Here is a 14,680-nt window from a genome sequence, read left to right on the forward strand (position 1 = left end):
TGTAAGGAATCTTACAACACCAGGTTATAGTCCAACAGTTTTATTTGAAAATCACAAGCTTTCGGAGGCTTTCTCCTTTGTCAGGTGAGTGTGGGATTCCATAGTCAGAGAACAATGCCTGGTGATTACAGATAATCTTTCCAACTGCCCGTAGTCAAGGCAATCAAAGGAGTCGAATAGTGTTCAGACAGAGAGACGTTACATACGGGACTACTGAATATACTGATTGTCCCGTATGTCGTGTCTCTCTTTCTGAACACTATTCGACTCCTTTGATTGCCTTGACTACGGGCAGTTGGAAAGATTATCTGTGATCACCAGGCATTGTGCTCTGACTATAAAGCGGTGCCTTTCATGGAATCCCAAACTCACCTGACAAAGGAGGAAAACCTCCGAGAGCTTGTGATTTTCAAATAAAACTGTTGGGCTATAACCTGGTGTTGTAAGATTCCTGACATTTGTCCACCCCAGTCCATCACCGGCATCTCCACATCATTTGAGATATTAGATTGAATCTCAATGTGTCTCCCTCAGGGACCTGTCCATTCTCATGTTAATCCAGGGACAGCCCAGGGCAGGACTGGTTTGACCAGGAGACCTGTCTGCTGGAATGAGCCACATTTCAAGGACCTATTTTACTGATTTGAAACCCTCACAGCCTGTCTCCCCCTCTTCCCTCACCCCAAACTGAGTCTCCCCCACCCTCAGCCTGTCTCCCCCCTCTTCCCTCACCCCAAACTGAGTCTCCCCCACCCTCAGCCTGTCTCCCCCTCTTCCCTCACCCCAAACCGAGTCCCCCCCACCCCTCAGCCCTGTCTCCCCCTCTTCCCTCACCCCAAACCGAGTCCCCCCCACCCTCAGCCTGTCTCCCCCTCTTCCCTCACCCCAAACCGAGTCCCCCCCACCCTCAGCCTGTCTCCCCCTCTTCCCTCACCCCAAACCGAGTCCCCCCACCCTCAGCCTGTCTCCCCCTCTTCCCTCACCCCAAACCGAGTCCCCCCCACCCTCAGCCTGTCTCTCCCTCTTCCCTCACCCCAAACCGAGTCCCCCCCACCCTCAGCCTGTCTCCCCCTCTTCCCTCACCCCAAACCGAGTCCCCTCCACCCTCAGCCTGTCTCCCCCTCTTCCCTCACCCCAAACCGAGTCCCCCCCACCCTCAGCCTGTCTCCCCCTCTTCCCTCACCCCAAACCGAGTCCCCCCCACCCTCAGCCTGTCTCCCCCCTCCCCCCGTGACCCAAACACCCCGGGGACCTCCGACACATCCCACCCCGCCCGGCGTCCACATTGAAAGAACTAAAGTTGGGGACAGGCCTCTCCCTCCATCGCCCATAGTAACGGTCGCTGGGCCTGGGCCCGGAATCCGTTGCCCCTGGAAACCGCGCAGGAACCGAGCGACCCGAGAGCGGCCTCAGGCCCGACTCCCAGTCCCCGGCCTCAGGCCCTCCCCGACTCCCAGTCCCCGGCCTCAGGCCCCTCCCCGACTCCCAGTCCCCGGCCTCAGGCCCCTCCCCGACTCCCAGTCCCCGGCCTCAGGCCCTCCCCGACTCCCAGTCCCCGGCCTCAGGCCCCTCCCCGACTCCCAGTCCCCGGCCTCAGGCCCCTCCCCGGCCTCAGGCCCCTCCCCGACTCCCAGTCCCCGGCCTCAGGCCCCTCCCCGACTCCCAGTCCCCGGCCTCAGGCCCCTCCCCGACTCCCAGTCCCCGGCCTCAGGCCCCTCCCCGACTCCCAGTCCCCGGCCTCAGGCCCTCCCCGACTCCCAGTCCCCGGCCTCAGGCCCCTCCCCGACTCCCAGTCCCCGGCCTCAGGCCCTCACCTCCTCCCCCCGCCCTGCTCCTGCCCCTCGCCGCCCTGAACCAGCTGCTGGCCGCCGGCGCCATCTCCTTCCAGCTGCCGTCCAACGCCAGGAAGTGTCTGCGGGAGGAGATCCACAAGGACAGGCTGGTGAGCGGAGAGTCCGAGCTGAGCGAACAGCCGGCCGCCCGCACCCACCTCAAGGGGGGAGAGAGGGGGAGGAGGGGGGAGAGAGAGAGGGGGAGAGGGGAGGGGGAGGGGGGGGAGAGGGAGAGAGGGAGGGGGAGAGGGGAGGGGTGGGGGGGGGGGAGGGGGAGAGGGGAGGGGGGGGGTGGGGGGGGGGAGAGGGAGAGAGGGAGGGGGAGGGGGGGGGGGGGAGAGGGAGAGAGGAGGGGGAGGGGGGGGGGAGAGGGAGAGAGGGAGGGGGAGGGGGGGGGGGAGAGGGAGAGAGGGAGGGGGTGGGGGGGGGGGAGAGGGAGAGAGGGAGGGGGAGGGGGGGGGGGAGAGGGAGAGAGGGAGGGAGGGGGTGGGGGGGAGGGAGGGAGGGGAGAGAGAGAGGGAGGGAGGGGGTGGGGGGGGAGGGAGGGAGGGGAGGGAGGGAGGGGGTGGGGGGGAGGGAGGGAGGGGAGAGAGAGAGGGAGGGAGGGGGTGGGGGGGGAGGGAGGGAGGGGAGAGAGGGAGGGAGGGGGTGGGGGGGGAGGGAGGGAGGGGAGAGAGAGAGGGAGGGAGGGGGTGGGGGGGAGGGAGGGGAGAGAGAGAGGGAGGGAGGGGTGGGGGGGGAGGGAGGGAGGGGAGAGAGAGAGGGTGGGGGGGAGGGAGGGAGGGAGAGAGAGAGGGAGGGAGGGGGGAGAGAGGGAGGGAGGGAGGGGGGGGAGAGAGAGAGTGGGAGGGTGGGGGAGAGAGAGAGTGGGAGGGTGGGGGCGAGAGAGAGGGGGGGAGGGAGAGAGAGAGGGGGGGGAGGGAGAGAGAGAGTGGGAGGGTGGGGGCGAGAGAGAGAGAGGGGGGGGAGAGAGAGAGGGGGGGGAGGGAGAGAGGGAGGGGGAGGGGGTGGAGGGAGGAGGGGGAGGGGGGAGGAGGGGAGGGGGGAGGAGGGGGAGGGGGGAGGAGGGGGAGGGGGGAGGAGGGGGGAGGGGGAGGAGGGAGGAGGTGGAGGGAGGGGGTGGGGGGAGAGAGAGAGAGAGGGGGGAGAGAGAGAGAGAGGGGGGAGAGGGAGGGGGTGGGGGGAGAGAGAGGGGGGAGAGGGAGGGGGGAGAGGGAGGGGGTGGGGGGAGAGGGAGGGGTGGGGGGAGAGAGAGAGGGAGGGGGTGGGGAGAGGGAGGGAGGGGGTGGGGGGGGAGAGAGGGAGGGAGGGGTGGGGAGAGGGAGGGAGGGGGTGGGGGGGGAGAGAGGAGGGAGGGGGGGGGAGAGAGGGAGGGAGGGAGGGGGGGGAGAGAGGGAGGGAGGGGGTGGGGGGGAGAGAGGGAGGGAGGGGGGGGGAGAGAGAGGGAGGGAGGGGGGGGGTAGAGAGGGAGGGAGGGGGGGGGGTAGAGAGGGAGGGAGGGGGGGGAGAGAGGGAGGGAGGGGGTGGGGGGAGAGAGGGAGGGAGGGGGTGGGGGGAGAGAGGGAGGGAGGGGGTGGGGGGAGAGAGAGAGAGAGAGAGGGGGGAGAGGGAGGGGGTGGGGGGAGAGAGAGGGGAGGGGGTGGGGGGAGAGAGAGGAGGGAGGGGGTGGGGGGAGAGAGAGAGGGAGGGGGGGAGAGAGGGAGGGAGGGAGGGGGGGGGAGAGAGGGAGGGAGGGGGGGGGAGAGAGGGAGGGAGGGGGTGGGGGGAGAGAGGGAGGGAGGGGGTGGGGGGAGAGAGGGAGGGAGGGGGTGGGGGAGAGAGAGGGAGGGAGGGGGTGGGGGAGAGAGAGGGAGGGAGGGAGGGGAGAGAGAGGGAGGGAGGGAGGGGAGAGAGAGGGAGGGAGGGGAGAGAGAGGGAGGGAGGGGAGAGAGAGAGTGGGAGGGTGGGGGCGAGAGAGAGAGAGGGTGGGGGGGGGGAGAGAGAGGGAGGGTGGGGGGAGAGAGAGAGGGAGGGTGGGGGGAGAGAGAGGGAGGGTGGGGGGAGAGGGGGGAGAGAGGGAGGGTGGGGGGAGAGGGAGGGTAGGGGGGGAGAGGGAGGGGGAGGGAGGGTAGGGGGGGAGAGGGAGGGGGAGGGAGGGAGGGGGAGAGGGAGGGGGAGGGGGAGAGGGAGGGAGGGGGGGGGGAGAGGGAGGAGAGAGAGAGGGAGGGTGGGGGGAGAGAGAGAGGGTGGGGAGAGAGAGGGAGGGTGGGGAGTGAGAGAGAGGGAGGGTGGGGGGAGAGAGGGAGGGTGGGGAGGGAGGGGGAGAGGGAGGGGAGAGAGAGAGGGGGGAGGGAGAGAGAGGGGGGAGGGAGAGGGAGGGGGGAGGGAGAGAGAGGGAGGGGGGAGAGAGAGAGAGGGAGGGGGGAGGGAGAGAGGGAGGGGGGAGGGAGAGAGGGGGGGGAGAGGGAGAGAGGGGGGGGAGGGATAGAGAGAGAGAGAGAGAGGGAGGGAGAGAGAGAGAGAGAGGGGGGGGAGGGGGGGGAGCTTGTCCCCCCATTCAGTCCGACCATGTCTGATTTGTATTTCACTCCATTTCCCCCCTTGGTTCCATTCCCTTTAATCCCCTCACCCAACAAAAATCCATCAATCTCAGTTTTGAAATTTTCAATTGACCCCCGGCCTCCCCTTTTCCGGGGGAGAGAGTTCCAGATTCCCACTCCCCTTTGTGTGAAGAAATGCTTCCTGACATCACCCCTGAACGGCCGGGCTCTAATTTTAAGATTATTCCCCCTTGTTCTGGACTCCCCCCACCAGAGGAAATAGTTTCTCTCTATCGACCCCATCAAATCCTTTAATCATCTTAAACCCCTCGATTCGATCACCCCTTAATCTTCTACACTCGAGGGAATACAAGCCTCGTCTCTGCAACCTGTCCTCGTAATTTAACCCTTTTAGCCCCGGTATCATTCTGGTGAATCTGCACTGCACCCCCTCCGAGGCCGATATATCCTTCCTGAGGGGACGGTGCCCAGAACTGGACGCAGTGTCTCCAGATGGGGTCTGACCAGAGCTCTGTCCAGCTGTAATATAACTTCCACCTCTTTGTATTCCAGCCCTCGAGATAAAGGCCAACGTTCCATTATCCTTTTTAATGATCTTTTTGTACCTTTCCACCATTGGGAGGGTGGTGTGGGGAGGGAGCTGTGGGGGACAGTTCCGGGCTGGAGCCAGGGTGTAACCTCTCTGTTTCCCCTCCCCCAGGTGACGGACTCCTCCGGACACATCCTGTACTCTAAGGAGGAGGCGACGAAGGGCAAATTCGTCTTCACCACTGACGACTACGACATGTTCGAGATCTGCTTCGAGAGCCGCCTGCCCCCGGGTGAGTGAGTCCGAGGGGGGGGTCCTGGGGTACGGGGAGGGCTCGGGCAGAAATAATAATAAAAGGGAAAATAGCTCACTGATAAGAAAAAGGGATGAGAACAAAGTCCAGGTCACAAATAGTGTCACAGGTAATATAAATACTTCAGGTTCATCAAAAAATACAGGAAATAATAAAATAACTGATTAAAAAATAATACAGCGGTGATGAAAAACAAGTGTGATATTTTTAAGAAGTGAGAAAAACAGCATCAGAACCTACGAATTAAGAGCAGGAGTAGGCCATTCGGCCCCTCTGCCATTTGATAACATCATGGCTGATCCGATTGTGACCTCAACCCTACTTTCCTGTCCATCTACTGTAACCTTTGACTCCCCTGTTAATCAGGAATCTATCTAACTCAGCCTTAAAAATATTCACTGACCCTGCCTCCACCGCTCTCTGGGGAAGAGAGTTCCACAGACTGACCATCCTCTGAGAGAAAAAGTTTCTCCTCATCTCCGTCTTAAATGGGAAACCATTTATTTTTAAACTGTGGGGAAACATCCTCTCAGCATCTGCCCCTTCTCGTCTCCTCACGATCTTATATGTTTCAATGAGATCACCTCTCATTCTTCTAAACTCCAGTGTGTCCAGGCCCAACTTGTCCAACCTTTCCTCATAAGATCACCCCCTCATCCCAGGAATCAGTCGAGTGAAGCTCCTCTGAACCGCCTCCAAAGCAATTATGTCCTTCCTTAAATAAGGAGACCAAAACTGCACACAGTATCCTGGATGTGGTCCAGTAGGGCAGAGCAGGGTCTGTTGCCCAAATAAGAGTTCTATACACAAATGCACATGGCATAAGGAATAAAACAAATGAATCATACAGTTAAAACAAGTATAAAAGGACTGTGAGCAACACAGCTGCCAGACTGGGCCTGCGGCAGGTGATGAGCAAACCAACACGAGGGAAAAAACCTACTTGACTTTGCCCTCATCAATCGACCTGTCACAGATGCATCTGTCCATGACAGTATTGGTAGGAGTGACCACCGCACAGTCCTCGTGGAGACGAAGTCTTCGCACTGAGGACACCATCCAACGTGTTGTGTGGCAGTACCACCGTGCTGAATGGGATAGATTCAGAACAGATCCAGCAGCTCAAAACTGGGCATCCATGAGGCGCTGTGGGCCATCAGCAGCAGCAGAATTGTATTCCAGCACAATCTGTAACCTCATGGCCCGACATTTTCCTCACTCCACCATTACCAGCAAGCCAGGGGATCAACCCTGGTTCAATGAGGAGTGTAGAAGAGCATGCCAGGAGCACCACCAGACGTATCTAAAAATGAGGTGCCAATCTGGTGTAGCTACAACACAGGACTACATGCATGGTAAACAGCGGAAGCAACATGCTGTAGACAGAGCTAAGCGATTCCACAACCAACGGATCAGATCAAAGCTCTGCAGTCCTGCCACATCCAGTTGTGAATGGTGGTGGACAATTAAACAACTAACGGGAGGAGGAGGCTCTGTAAACATCCCTATCCTCAATGATGGCGGAGTCCAGCACGTGAGTGCAAAAACAAGGCTGAAGCGTTTGCAACCATCTTCAGCCAGAAATGCCGAGTGGATGATCCATCTCGGCCTCCTCCCGATATCCCCACCATCACAGAAGCCAGTCTTCAGCCAATTTGATTCACTCCACGTGATATCAAGAAACAAGATTGGGAGTGTTAAGAACCTCGCCCCTCTCTACAACTCCTCCCCTCGCCTCCAGTGCTTCAATATCCTTTCTTTCGTGTGGGTCTCTCAAGTCAACAATGGATTTACTACATCTTTGTCCGATCTTACAGACCGGCTCTCTCTCTCTTTCTCCCTGCCCAGATCGCCAAGGCGGAGAAGCTGAAGCCACTTGAGGTGGAGCTGCGACGATTGGAGGATCTGTCAGAGTCGATCGTCAATGACTTTGCCGACATGAAGCAGCGAGAGGAAGAGATGAGGGACACCAATGGTAGGAGCACCCAGCACAGGCTTCAGTCTGCAACACCCGCCCCTTCTCCACTTACTGCTCTCGGTCTCGGGGACCCTGTCTCGTTCCTCGGTCAGCGTCACTCACCCCTCCGAGTCAGAAGTTGGTGGGTTTTAGCTCCCTCCACCTCCCAGGACATAAGCCCATCTCCCCTTCTCTCCCCCATAGCACGAGCCTCAGCTTCATACGGTTATCCAGTCGTCCTGTGAAAGATGCAGTGGGCTCTGCTTCAGGCACTTTGTGGCAAAGCATCCCTTGCCCCAACTGCCCTCCACGAGCCCTCGGAGTAAAGAGGGGTGGTCTAGAGCTTGGGGGCCAGGGGTTAAAAGGACTGCAGGACTGATCCCCAGTGTCAAAGGGACTTAGTTTTTAAAAACGTACATTTATTTCGCTCCTTCCACGACCTCGGGACGTCCCAGATCACTTTATAGCCAGTAATGTACTATTTTGAAGTGTCGTCACTGTTGCAATTTAGGGAACAGGCAGCCAACTTGCGCACAGCAAGATCCCACAAACAGCGTTGTGATAATGACCAGATAATCTGTGTTTTAGTGGCGTTGGTTGAGGGATAAATATTGGCCAGAACGCCCAGGAGAGAATTTTGCTCTTCTCCCATTAGTGGCCGTGGGATCTTTTACGTCCACCTGAGAGGGGCAGGCAGGGACTCATTTTAACATCTCAGCGGAAAGACGGCACCTCAGACAGTGCGGCACTCCCTCAGTACTGCACTGGGAGTGTCGGCCTGGATTAGGTGCTCGAGTCTCTGGAGTGGGGTTCGAACCCACCATCTTCTGACAAGGGGGCCTTGTAGAGGCAGATAAGATTCTGCATATTTTCATTCCAAGTTTGACTGCAGGATAAGGGAAGGTGTGTACAAACTGGGGCGAGTGTGGGCAGGATGGAACACCCGGAGGGGAGGCTCTCAGTAGGGGAGCGGAGGGAAAACACAGAGTCCTTTCATGGGCCGTTAGATGGGGTGCTCCATGGGCTGGAGGCCTCCACTCATCTAAACCAGGGAGTTGGAGTCAGAGGGCTGGGACCTTTCTACACCAGAGGGCAGAGTTGTGGAATAAGTTTTTGGGGAAGGACGGTATAAACGGGGTCCAGAGACAGAAGGGATCATTTGAAGCCCCTGGGATTAAAGGGACAGTGGCTGCATGGTTACAAAATTGGCTAAGGGACAGAGAGTAGTGGTGAACGGTTGTTTTTCAGACTGGAGGGAAATATACAGTGGTGTTCCCCAGGGGTCAGTATTAGGACCACTGCTCTTTTTGATATATATTAATGATTTGCACTTGGGGATTCAGGGTATTTCAAACTTTGCAGATGACATGAAACTCGGAAATGTAGTAAACAATGTGGAGGATAGTAACAGACTTCAGGAGGACATAGACTGGTGGAATGGGCAGACACATGGCAGATGAAATTTAATGCAGAGAAGTGTGAAGTGATACATTTTGGCAGGAAGAATGAGGAGAGGCAATATAAACTAAATGGTACAATTTTAAAGGGAATGCAGGAACAGAGAGACCTGGGGAGTGCACAGACACAAATCCTTAAAGGTGACAAATTGAGAAGGCTGTTAAAAAAAGCATACAGGATCCTGGGCTTTATTAATAGAGGCATCGAGTACGAAAGCAAGGAAGTTATACTAAACCTTTATAAAACACTGGTTAGGCCTCAGCTGGAGTATTGTGTCCAATTCTGGGCACCACACTTTAGGAAGGATGTCATGGCCTTGGAGAGGGTGCAGAGGAGATTTACTAGAATGTTACCAGGGATGAGGGACTTCAGTTATGTAGAGAAACTGGGATTGTTCTCTTTAGAGCAGAGAAGGTTACGGGGAGATTTAATAGAGGTGTTCAAAATTATGAAGGGTTTTAATAGATTAAATAAAGAGAAACTATTTCCAGTGGCAGAAGGGTCGGTAACCAGAGGACACAGATTTAAGGTAATTGGCAAAAGAACCAGATGGCGATGAGGGTTTTATTTTACGCAGCGAGTTATGACCTGGAATGCGCTGCCTGAAGCAGATTTAATAATAACTTTCAAAAGGGAATTGGATAAACACTGAAAGGAAACATTTGCAGGGCTATGGGGAAAGGGCAGGGGAGTGGGACTAATGGGACAGCTCTTTCAAAGAGCCAGCACAGGCACGATGGGCCGAGAGGCCTCCTGTGCTGTCAGATTCTAGGTGGTGGGATTGACCTGTTAGGAAGGGACAGGGTGTCAGTTGTGGACAGAGTGACGCTCCCATGAAAGGCCTGCCATGTCCCTGCTCTCACCTGAGCTGTTTAGCGAGAGAGGATCCAGGATGGGGGTTCGGGGGAGGGAGTGACCCCAGGCATCGACCAAAGGCCAGACTCGGAGCAGCAGTGACCCAGGAGCAGGGAAACGGTGCTCGGGGCAGCAAGGTGAAAGGAAGAGGGAGGGCTGCCTTCAGTGAAGTGATCTTAGTGCAGATTGAATCCACTCCTCCAACCTGTTTGATGAGCCCCTCTCCCTCCCTCCCTCCGTGCAGAGTCCACCAGTGCTCGTGTCCTGTATTTCAGCATCTTCTCCATGTGCTGCCTCGTCGGCCTGGCCACCTGGCAGGTCTTCTACCTGCGACGCTTCTTCAAAGCCAAGAAGCTCATTGAGTAACGACGATGTGTGTGTGTGTGTAAAACGCTGGCCCGTGTGTGTGTGTCTGTGCCTGGAGAGTGTTCAGTGGGTGGGGTTAATTTACAATAATGTCTCTTTATATTAAATGGGGTGCTTTGAACATTTAAACTGTCGGTTGTGTTTTAATTCGTAGCATTGCAGTCAGTAATTGGCCCCCGGTCGGTGTTTCAGACCAGTCTGAGGGAGTCCTGGAAACAATCAGTATCCTCAGACATGCCCTGGATCAGGAGGTGGGACCAATAGTGTTCGCTGCCCTGAGCTTTCGATGATTGATTGATTGTTTTCGGAAGGTACTGGGATTAATTCCACCCGGCCCCGTTGCTCCCCAGGAGAGAGAGAGAGAGACAAACGTCCGAAATTCTTTGGGAAAAATCTGACGTTTGTAGAAGTTCCTCTCCAACTCATTTGCCGGTGTGATGCTGCACAGTGTCGAGTGGATTCCTGGAGGAATGCTGCAGGGAGGGAGAGTGCACTGGGGGCTGCATTTCCTTCACTGTGTTGGACTTCACCTGATGGTCATCAGGCAGAGCTGGTGACAGCCGCTCCACCCTGACCCCGCTGCACCTTGAACCTCATCGGATCGTACAGCACAGGAGGAGGCCGTTCGGCCCATCGTGCCTGTGCCGGCTCTTTGAAAGAGCTCTCCAATTAGTCCCACTCCCCCCTGCTCTTTCCCCGCGGTCCTGCAGTTTTCTCCCCTTCAAATATTTGTCCAGTTCCCTTTTGAAAGTTATTACTCAATCTGCCTCCACCGCCCTTTCAGGCCGCGCATTCCAGATCAGAACAACTCGCTGCGTAAAGAGAGAATTCTCCTCCTCTCCCATCTGGTTCTTTTGAAAATTACAGTAAATCTGTGTCCTCTGATCGAACCCTGCTCCCCTCTAACCCTCGCCCTCCCCCCTCGATTCCCCCCAGGCCTGCCCCTCGACCCCCGGGCCTGCCCCTCGACCCCCGGGCCTGCCCCTCGATTCCCCCCAGGCCTGCCCCTCGCCCCCTGGGCCTGCCCCTCGCCCCCTGGGCCTGCCCCTCGCCCCCCGGGCCTGCCCCTCGATCCCCGGGCCGACCCCTCAATCCCCCCCCAGGCCTGGCCCCTCGCACCCCCACCTTAGGCTAACATTCTGCGGGCCGCGATTATCCCCGCTATCAAACCTTGCATCATCCGAGGGCCCCCGGTGGTCCTGCTCCCCCTGGGTGAGGCCACAGCAGCTCGACTAGTTATTTAAGGCAGGGCCGTGTCCTTGTGACAGTCAGTCCAGAATAGTTTCAGTGAGCAAAATGGGGTTCACTTTTCCCCTCTGTGTTGATCCACCAGCACCAAGTTAAATGGCTGCACCAAACACTCTGTGAGAATGTGATGTGAGGGTTCTGGACTGTTTTGACAATGAATCCGGGTGGGTAATTTGGGGCCTGTATCTGACATTGGAGACTCCAGTTTGATCAGTGCCCGTTCACAGTCTGTCCAACACCCTGATTTAAATGTGCTGCTCGTGTGAAGGTTGCCAGTCAGACCTGCTGTGTGATGCCCATCTTGACCAGGGGCTTTACGTGCTTTTAATAAGTTCCCTGCAGCGAGCAAGTGCAGCTCTCCCCGTGTCTTTCAACACCGCATGGCGTGGGCCCACTGCAGGCCCAGGGGAGGTGCGGAGCCCGAGCAGTTCGACCCTCGGAGGTTCGAGGCAGGGACAGAGAGAAACTTGGACCGTTTGGGCGGCTCAAACTTCGAAAACTCGCCTCTCCTCCTCCTGCTCCCTGCGTGAGTGGCCAGAGACTGCGGCCTCTCCCTGTCCCTGTCTAAACCATTCCAGTCTTTGGGAATCTTTACAAACTCATTCCAAGAATAAAATTAATTTTCAATTGAAAGCTGGAGTCGGGAGTGTGTTGTGTCAGAACAGGGCTCGGACAGCCCGGGCAGCTCACCCAGCCCCTGCCGGGTAGGTGGGGACAGGGCTCGGACAGCCCGGGCAGCTCACCCGGCTCCTGCCGGGTAGGTGGGGACAGGGCTCGGACAGCCCGGGCAGCTCACCCGGCCCCTGCCGGGTAGGTGGGGACAGGGCTCGGACAGCCCGGGCAGCTCACCCGGCCCCTGCCGGGTAGGTGGGCACAGGGCTCGGACAGCCCGGGCAGCTCACCCGGCCCCTGCCGGGTAGGTGGGGACAGGACTCGGACAGCCCGGGCAGCTCACCCGGCCCCTGCCGGGTAGGTGGGGACAGGGCTCGGACAGCCCGGGCAGCTCACCCAGCCCCTGCCGGGGAGGTGGGGGAGAGGAGCGGGGTTGGGGGGGAGCGGGTGGTCCTGGGCTCCCGGCACATTTCCCTTCTCCCTGAGGCCTCTCCTTGGGCCTGGGGCAGGAGACCCGATGCCTTTCACATCCTCGCATGCTGCAGCAACAGCGACAAGTTTCCCGGGGGCCGCTGGGCTGCTGCTCGCCGGTGGAATTTCCATCAGGGGCCGGGGCCCACCGTGACTAATGGCCGCTGACCCAGGAAACTGGGTAATGACCATGGTGCGGCCAGGGGGCGATGGGCAGAATTCCCGCCCTCACCCTGTTGCCGGAAAGTCCAGGCATTGTGTGCACCGGTGACATCTCCATCCCCTGTGCTATTAACCTGGTATTCTGATTTTGGACGCCTTATAACCGCCAGGGAAAGCACAGTGCCTCCTCCTCAGCGTGGGCAACGCAGGTCTAACTGGTGCCCAGGCCTGGCACCAGTGACCTGATAGAAGCTGTTCGACCTCACGGCCCAGGAAAGGTCGGGAGAGAAAGGCAAAAGGGTCAAATTTTCTTCCCTTTCGACAAGAAACGGCGTCTCTGAGAAATTATTTTGGAAAAACAAAACGGTTTATTGTTTCAAGGCACAATCTCTGTTCCTTGCGAGTCCAGGCCTGGTTTATTCCTGTCGAACCTTTACAGCCTCCGCTGTTCTTAAATTAAAGTGGCTGCTTTTTGAATTAACAGTTAATTCAAATTGAAATCATTTCTTAATTCCCACCACCGGATTGTTGAGCAGAAGTCAACTGTGAACTAACAGGAGGTGAGTGAGGACCCTGGGGATGAAAGAACTTTAAGGGGAATGTGAGACACAAAGAAACTCATTTTAATAATGTGTATTTTCAAAAAAAAGATACTGAATTTATACAGAGTCCAAAATGAAACACTTCTCGTTGTAATCCAGTGCAAGTTCACATTCTGTATTTCCCATCTTTTCACACCACGATCAGTCTGAAAGCTGGATCATTAATAAAAACTTTCCCTGCACTGGCCCGAGGCAAAATTCAGGAATAAGAAACGAGATTCCCGAAGGCCGGGCTTGAGCACTTTGCGGAGGGTGAGAGAGAGAGAGAGAGTCACCAGAGCCGCGCTCGTCAAATCGCTCTCCGCTTTGACGGACAAGTTCTCAGTCCCAACATCACTCACAATATCGACAAGACGCCACTCGTCCATCTGATGTGACCCCCGTGATAATCCCAGTCCCAACTGCTCCATGTTTTTTTGCATCTGTTTTCACTATGGAGAAGGACGATGTAGACATAGAAATACGGCAGGGGGACTGTGATATACTCGAACATATTAACATCGAGCGGGAGGAGGTATTGGCGGTTTTAGCGGGCCTAAAAATGGATAAATCCCCAGGCCCGGACGAAATGTATCCCAGGCTACTGTGTGAGGCAAAGGAGGAGATTGTGGGGGCTCTGACGCATATATTCAGAACCTCTCTGGCCATAGGGGATGTGCCAGAGGACTGGAGAACCGCTAATGTAATACCATTATTCAAGAAGGGGAGTAGGGAAAAACCGGGGAACTACAGGCCAGTGAGCCTAACATCAGTGGTAGGAAAATTATTGGAAAAAATTCTGAAGGACAAAATTAGTCTCCACTTGGAGAAGCAAGGATTAATCAGGGATAGTCAACATGGCTTTGTCAAGGGAAGATCATGTCTGACTAATTTGATTGAATTTTTTGAGGGGGTGACTAGGCGTGTGGATGAGGGTAACGCAGTGGATGTGGTATACATGGATTTCAGTAAGGCCTTCGATAAAGTCCCCCACAGGAGACTGGTCAAGAAGGTACGAGCCCATGGAATCCAGGGTGCCTTGGCACTTTGGATACAAAACTGGCTTAGTGGCAGAAGGCAGAGGGTGATGGTCGAAGGTTGTTTTTGTGACTGGAAGCCTGTGGCCAGTGGGGTACCACAGGGATCGGTGCTGGGTCCCTTGCTGTTTGTGGTCTACATTAATGACTTGGATATGAATGTAAAAGGTATGATCAGTAAGTTCGCTGATGATACAAAGATTGGTAGGGTGGTAAATAGTGAGGAGGATAGCCTCAGTCTGCAGGACGATATAGATGGGTTGGTCAGATGGGCGGAACAGTGGCAAATGGAATTTAACCCGGAAAAGTGCGAGGTGATGCACTTTGGAGGGACTAACAAGGCAAGGGAATACACAATGAATGGGAGGACCCTAGGCATGACAGAGGGTCAGAGGGATCTTGGTGTGCAAGTTCACAGATCCCTGAAGGCGGCGGAACAGGTAGATAAGGTGGTAAAGAAGGCATATGGGATACTTGCCTTTATTAGCCGAGGCATAGAATATAAGAGCAAGGAGGTTATGATGGAGCTGTATAAAACACTGGTTAGGCCACAGCTAGAGTACTGTGTGCAGTTCTGGTCGCCACACTACAGGAAGGATGTGATCGCTTTGGAGAGGGTGCAGAGGAGATTCACCAGGATGTTACCAGGGCTGGAGCGCTTCAGCTATGAAGAGAGACTGGGAAGATTGGGTTTGTTTTCCTTGGAGCAGAGGAGGCTG

The 14,680-nt window shown here is 56.5% G+C and overlaps 2 protein-coding genes and 1 long non-coding RNA gene across 6 annotated transcripts in view; 2 read left to right on the plus strand and 1 right to left on the minus strand.

The window, feature by feature from the left end:
• LOC137313243 (zinc finger protein 268-like) overlaps positions 1-14,680 on the minus strand; it is a 73,985-nt gene that overhangs the window by 19,782 nt on the left and 39,523 nt on the right. For 2 of the 4 annotated variants that reach the window (XM_067979378.1, XM_067979375.1), the window contains exon 1: positions 1,815-1,980. The exons of 1 other annotated variant lie outside the window; for it this stretch is intronic. The gene's annotated coding sequence lies outside the window, so the exon portion shown is untranslated. Of the gene's footprint in view, positions 1-434; positions 678-1,814; positions 1,981-14,680 lie in introns of those variants that run through there. One more of the 4 variants, XM_067979376.1, reaches the window with a different exon arrangement.
• Positions 1-14,680, plus strand: part of LOC137313245 (uncharacterized) — a 64,854-nt gene that overhangs the window by 2,356 nt on the left and 47,818 nt on the right. The window lies entirely within an intron of this gene.
• Positions 1,340-11,731, plus strand: LOC137313242 (uncharacterized; the record flags this gene model as incomplete). The annotated part of the gene is made up of 4 exons (XM_067979374.1): positions 1,340-1,942; positions 5,073-5,193; positions 7,063-7,189; positions 9,729-11,731. Coding segments are annotated over 3 exons (756 nt in total), but the record flags the coding sequence as incomplete, so codon positions are not given.

Source organism: Heptranchias perlo, unplaced genomic scaffold (genome assembly GCF_035084215.1).
Source record: "Heptranchias perlo isolate sHepPer1 unplaced genomic scaffold, sHepPer1.hap1 HAP1_SCAFFOLD_445, whole genome shotgun sequence".
Taxonomy (NCBI): domain Eukaryota; kingdom Metazoa; phylum Chordata; class Chondrichthyes; order Hexanchiformes; family Hexanchidae; genus Heptranchias; species Heptranchias perlo.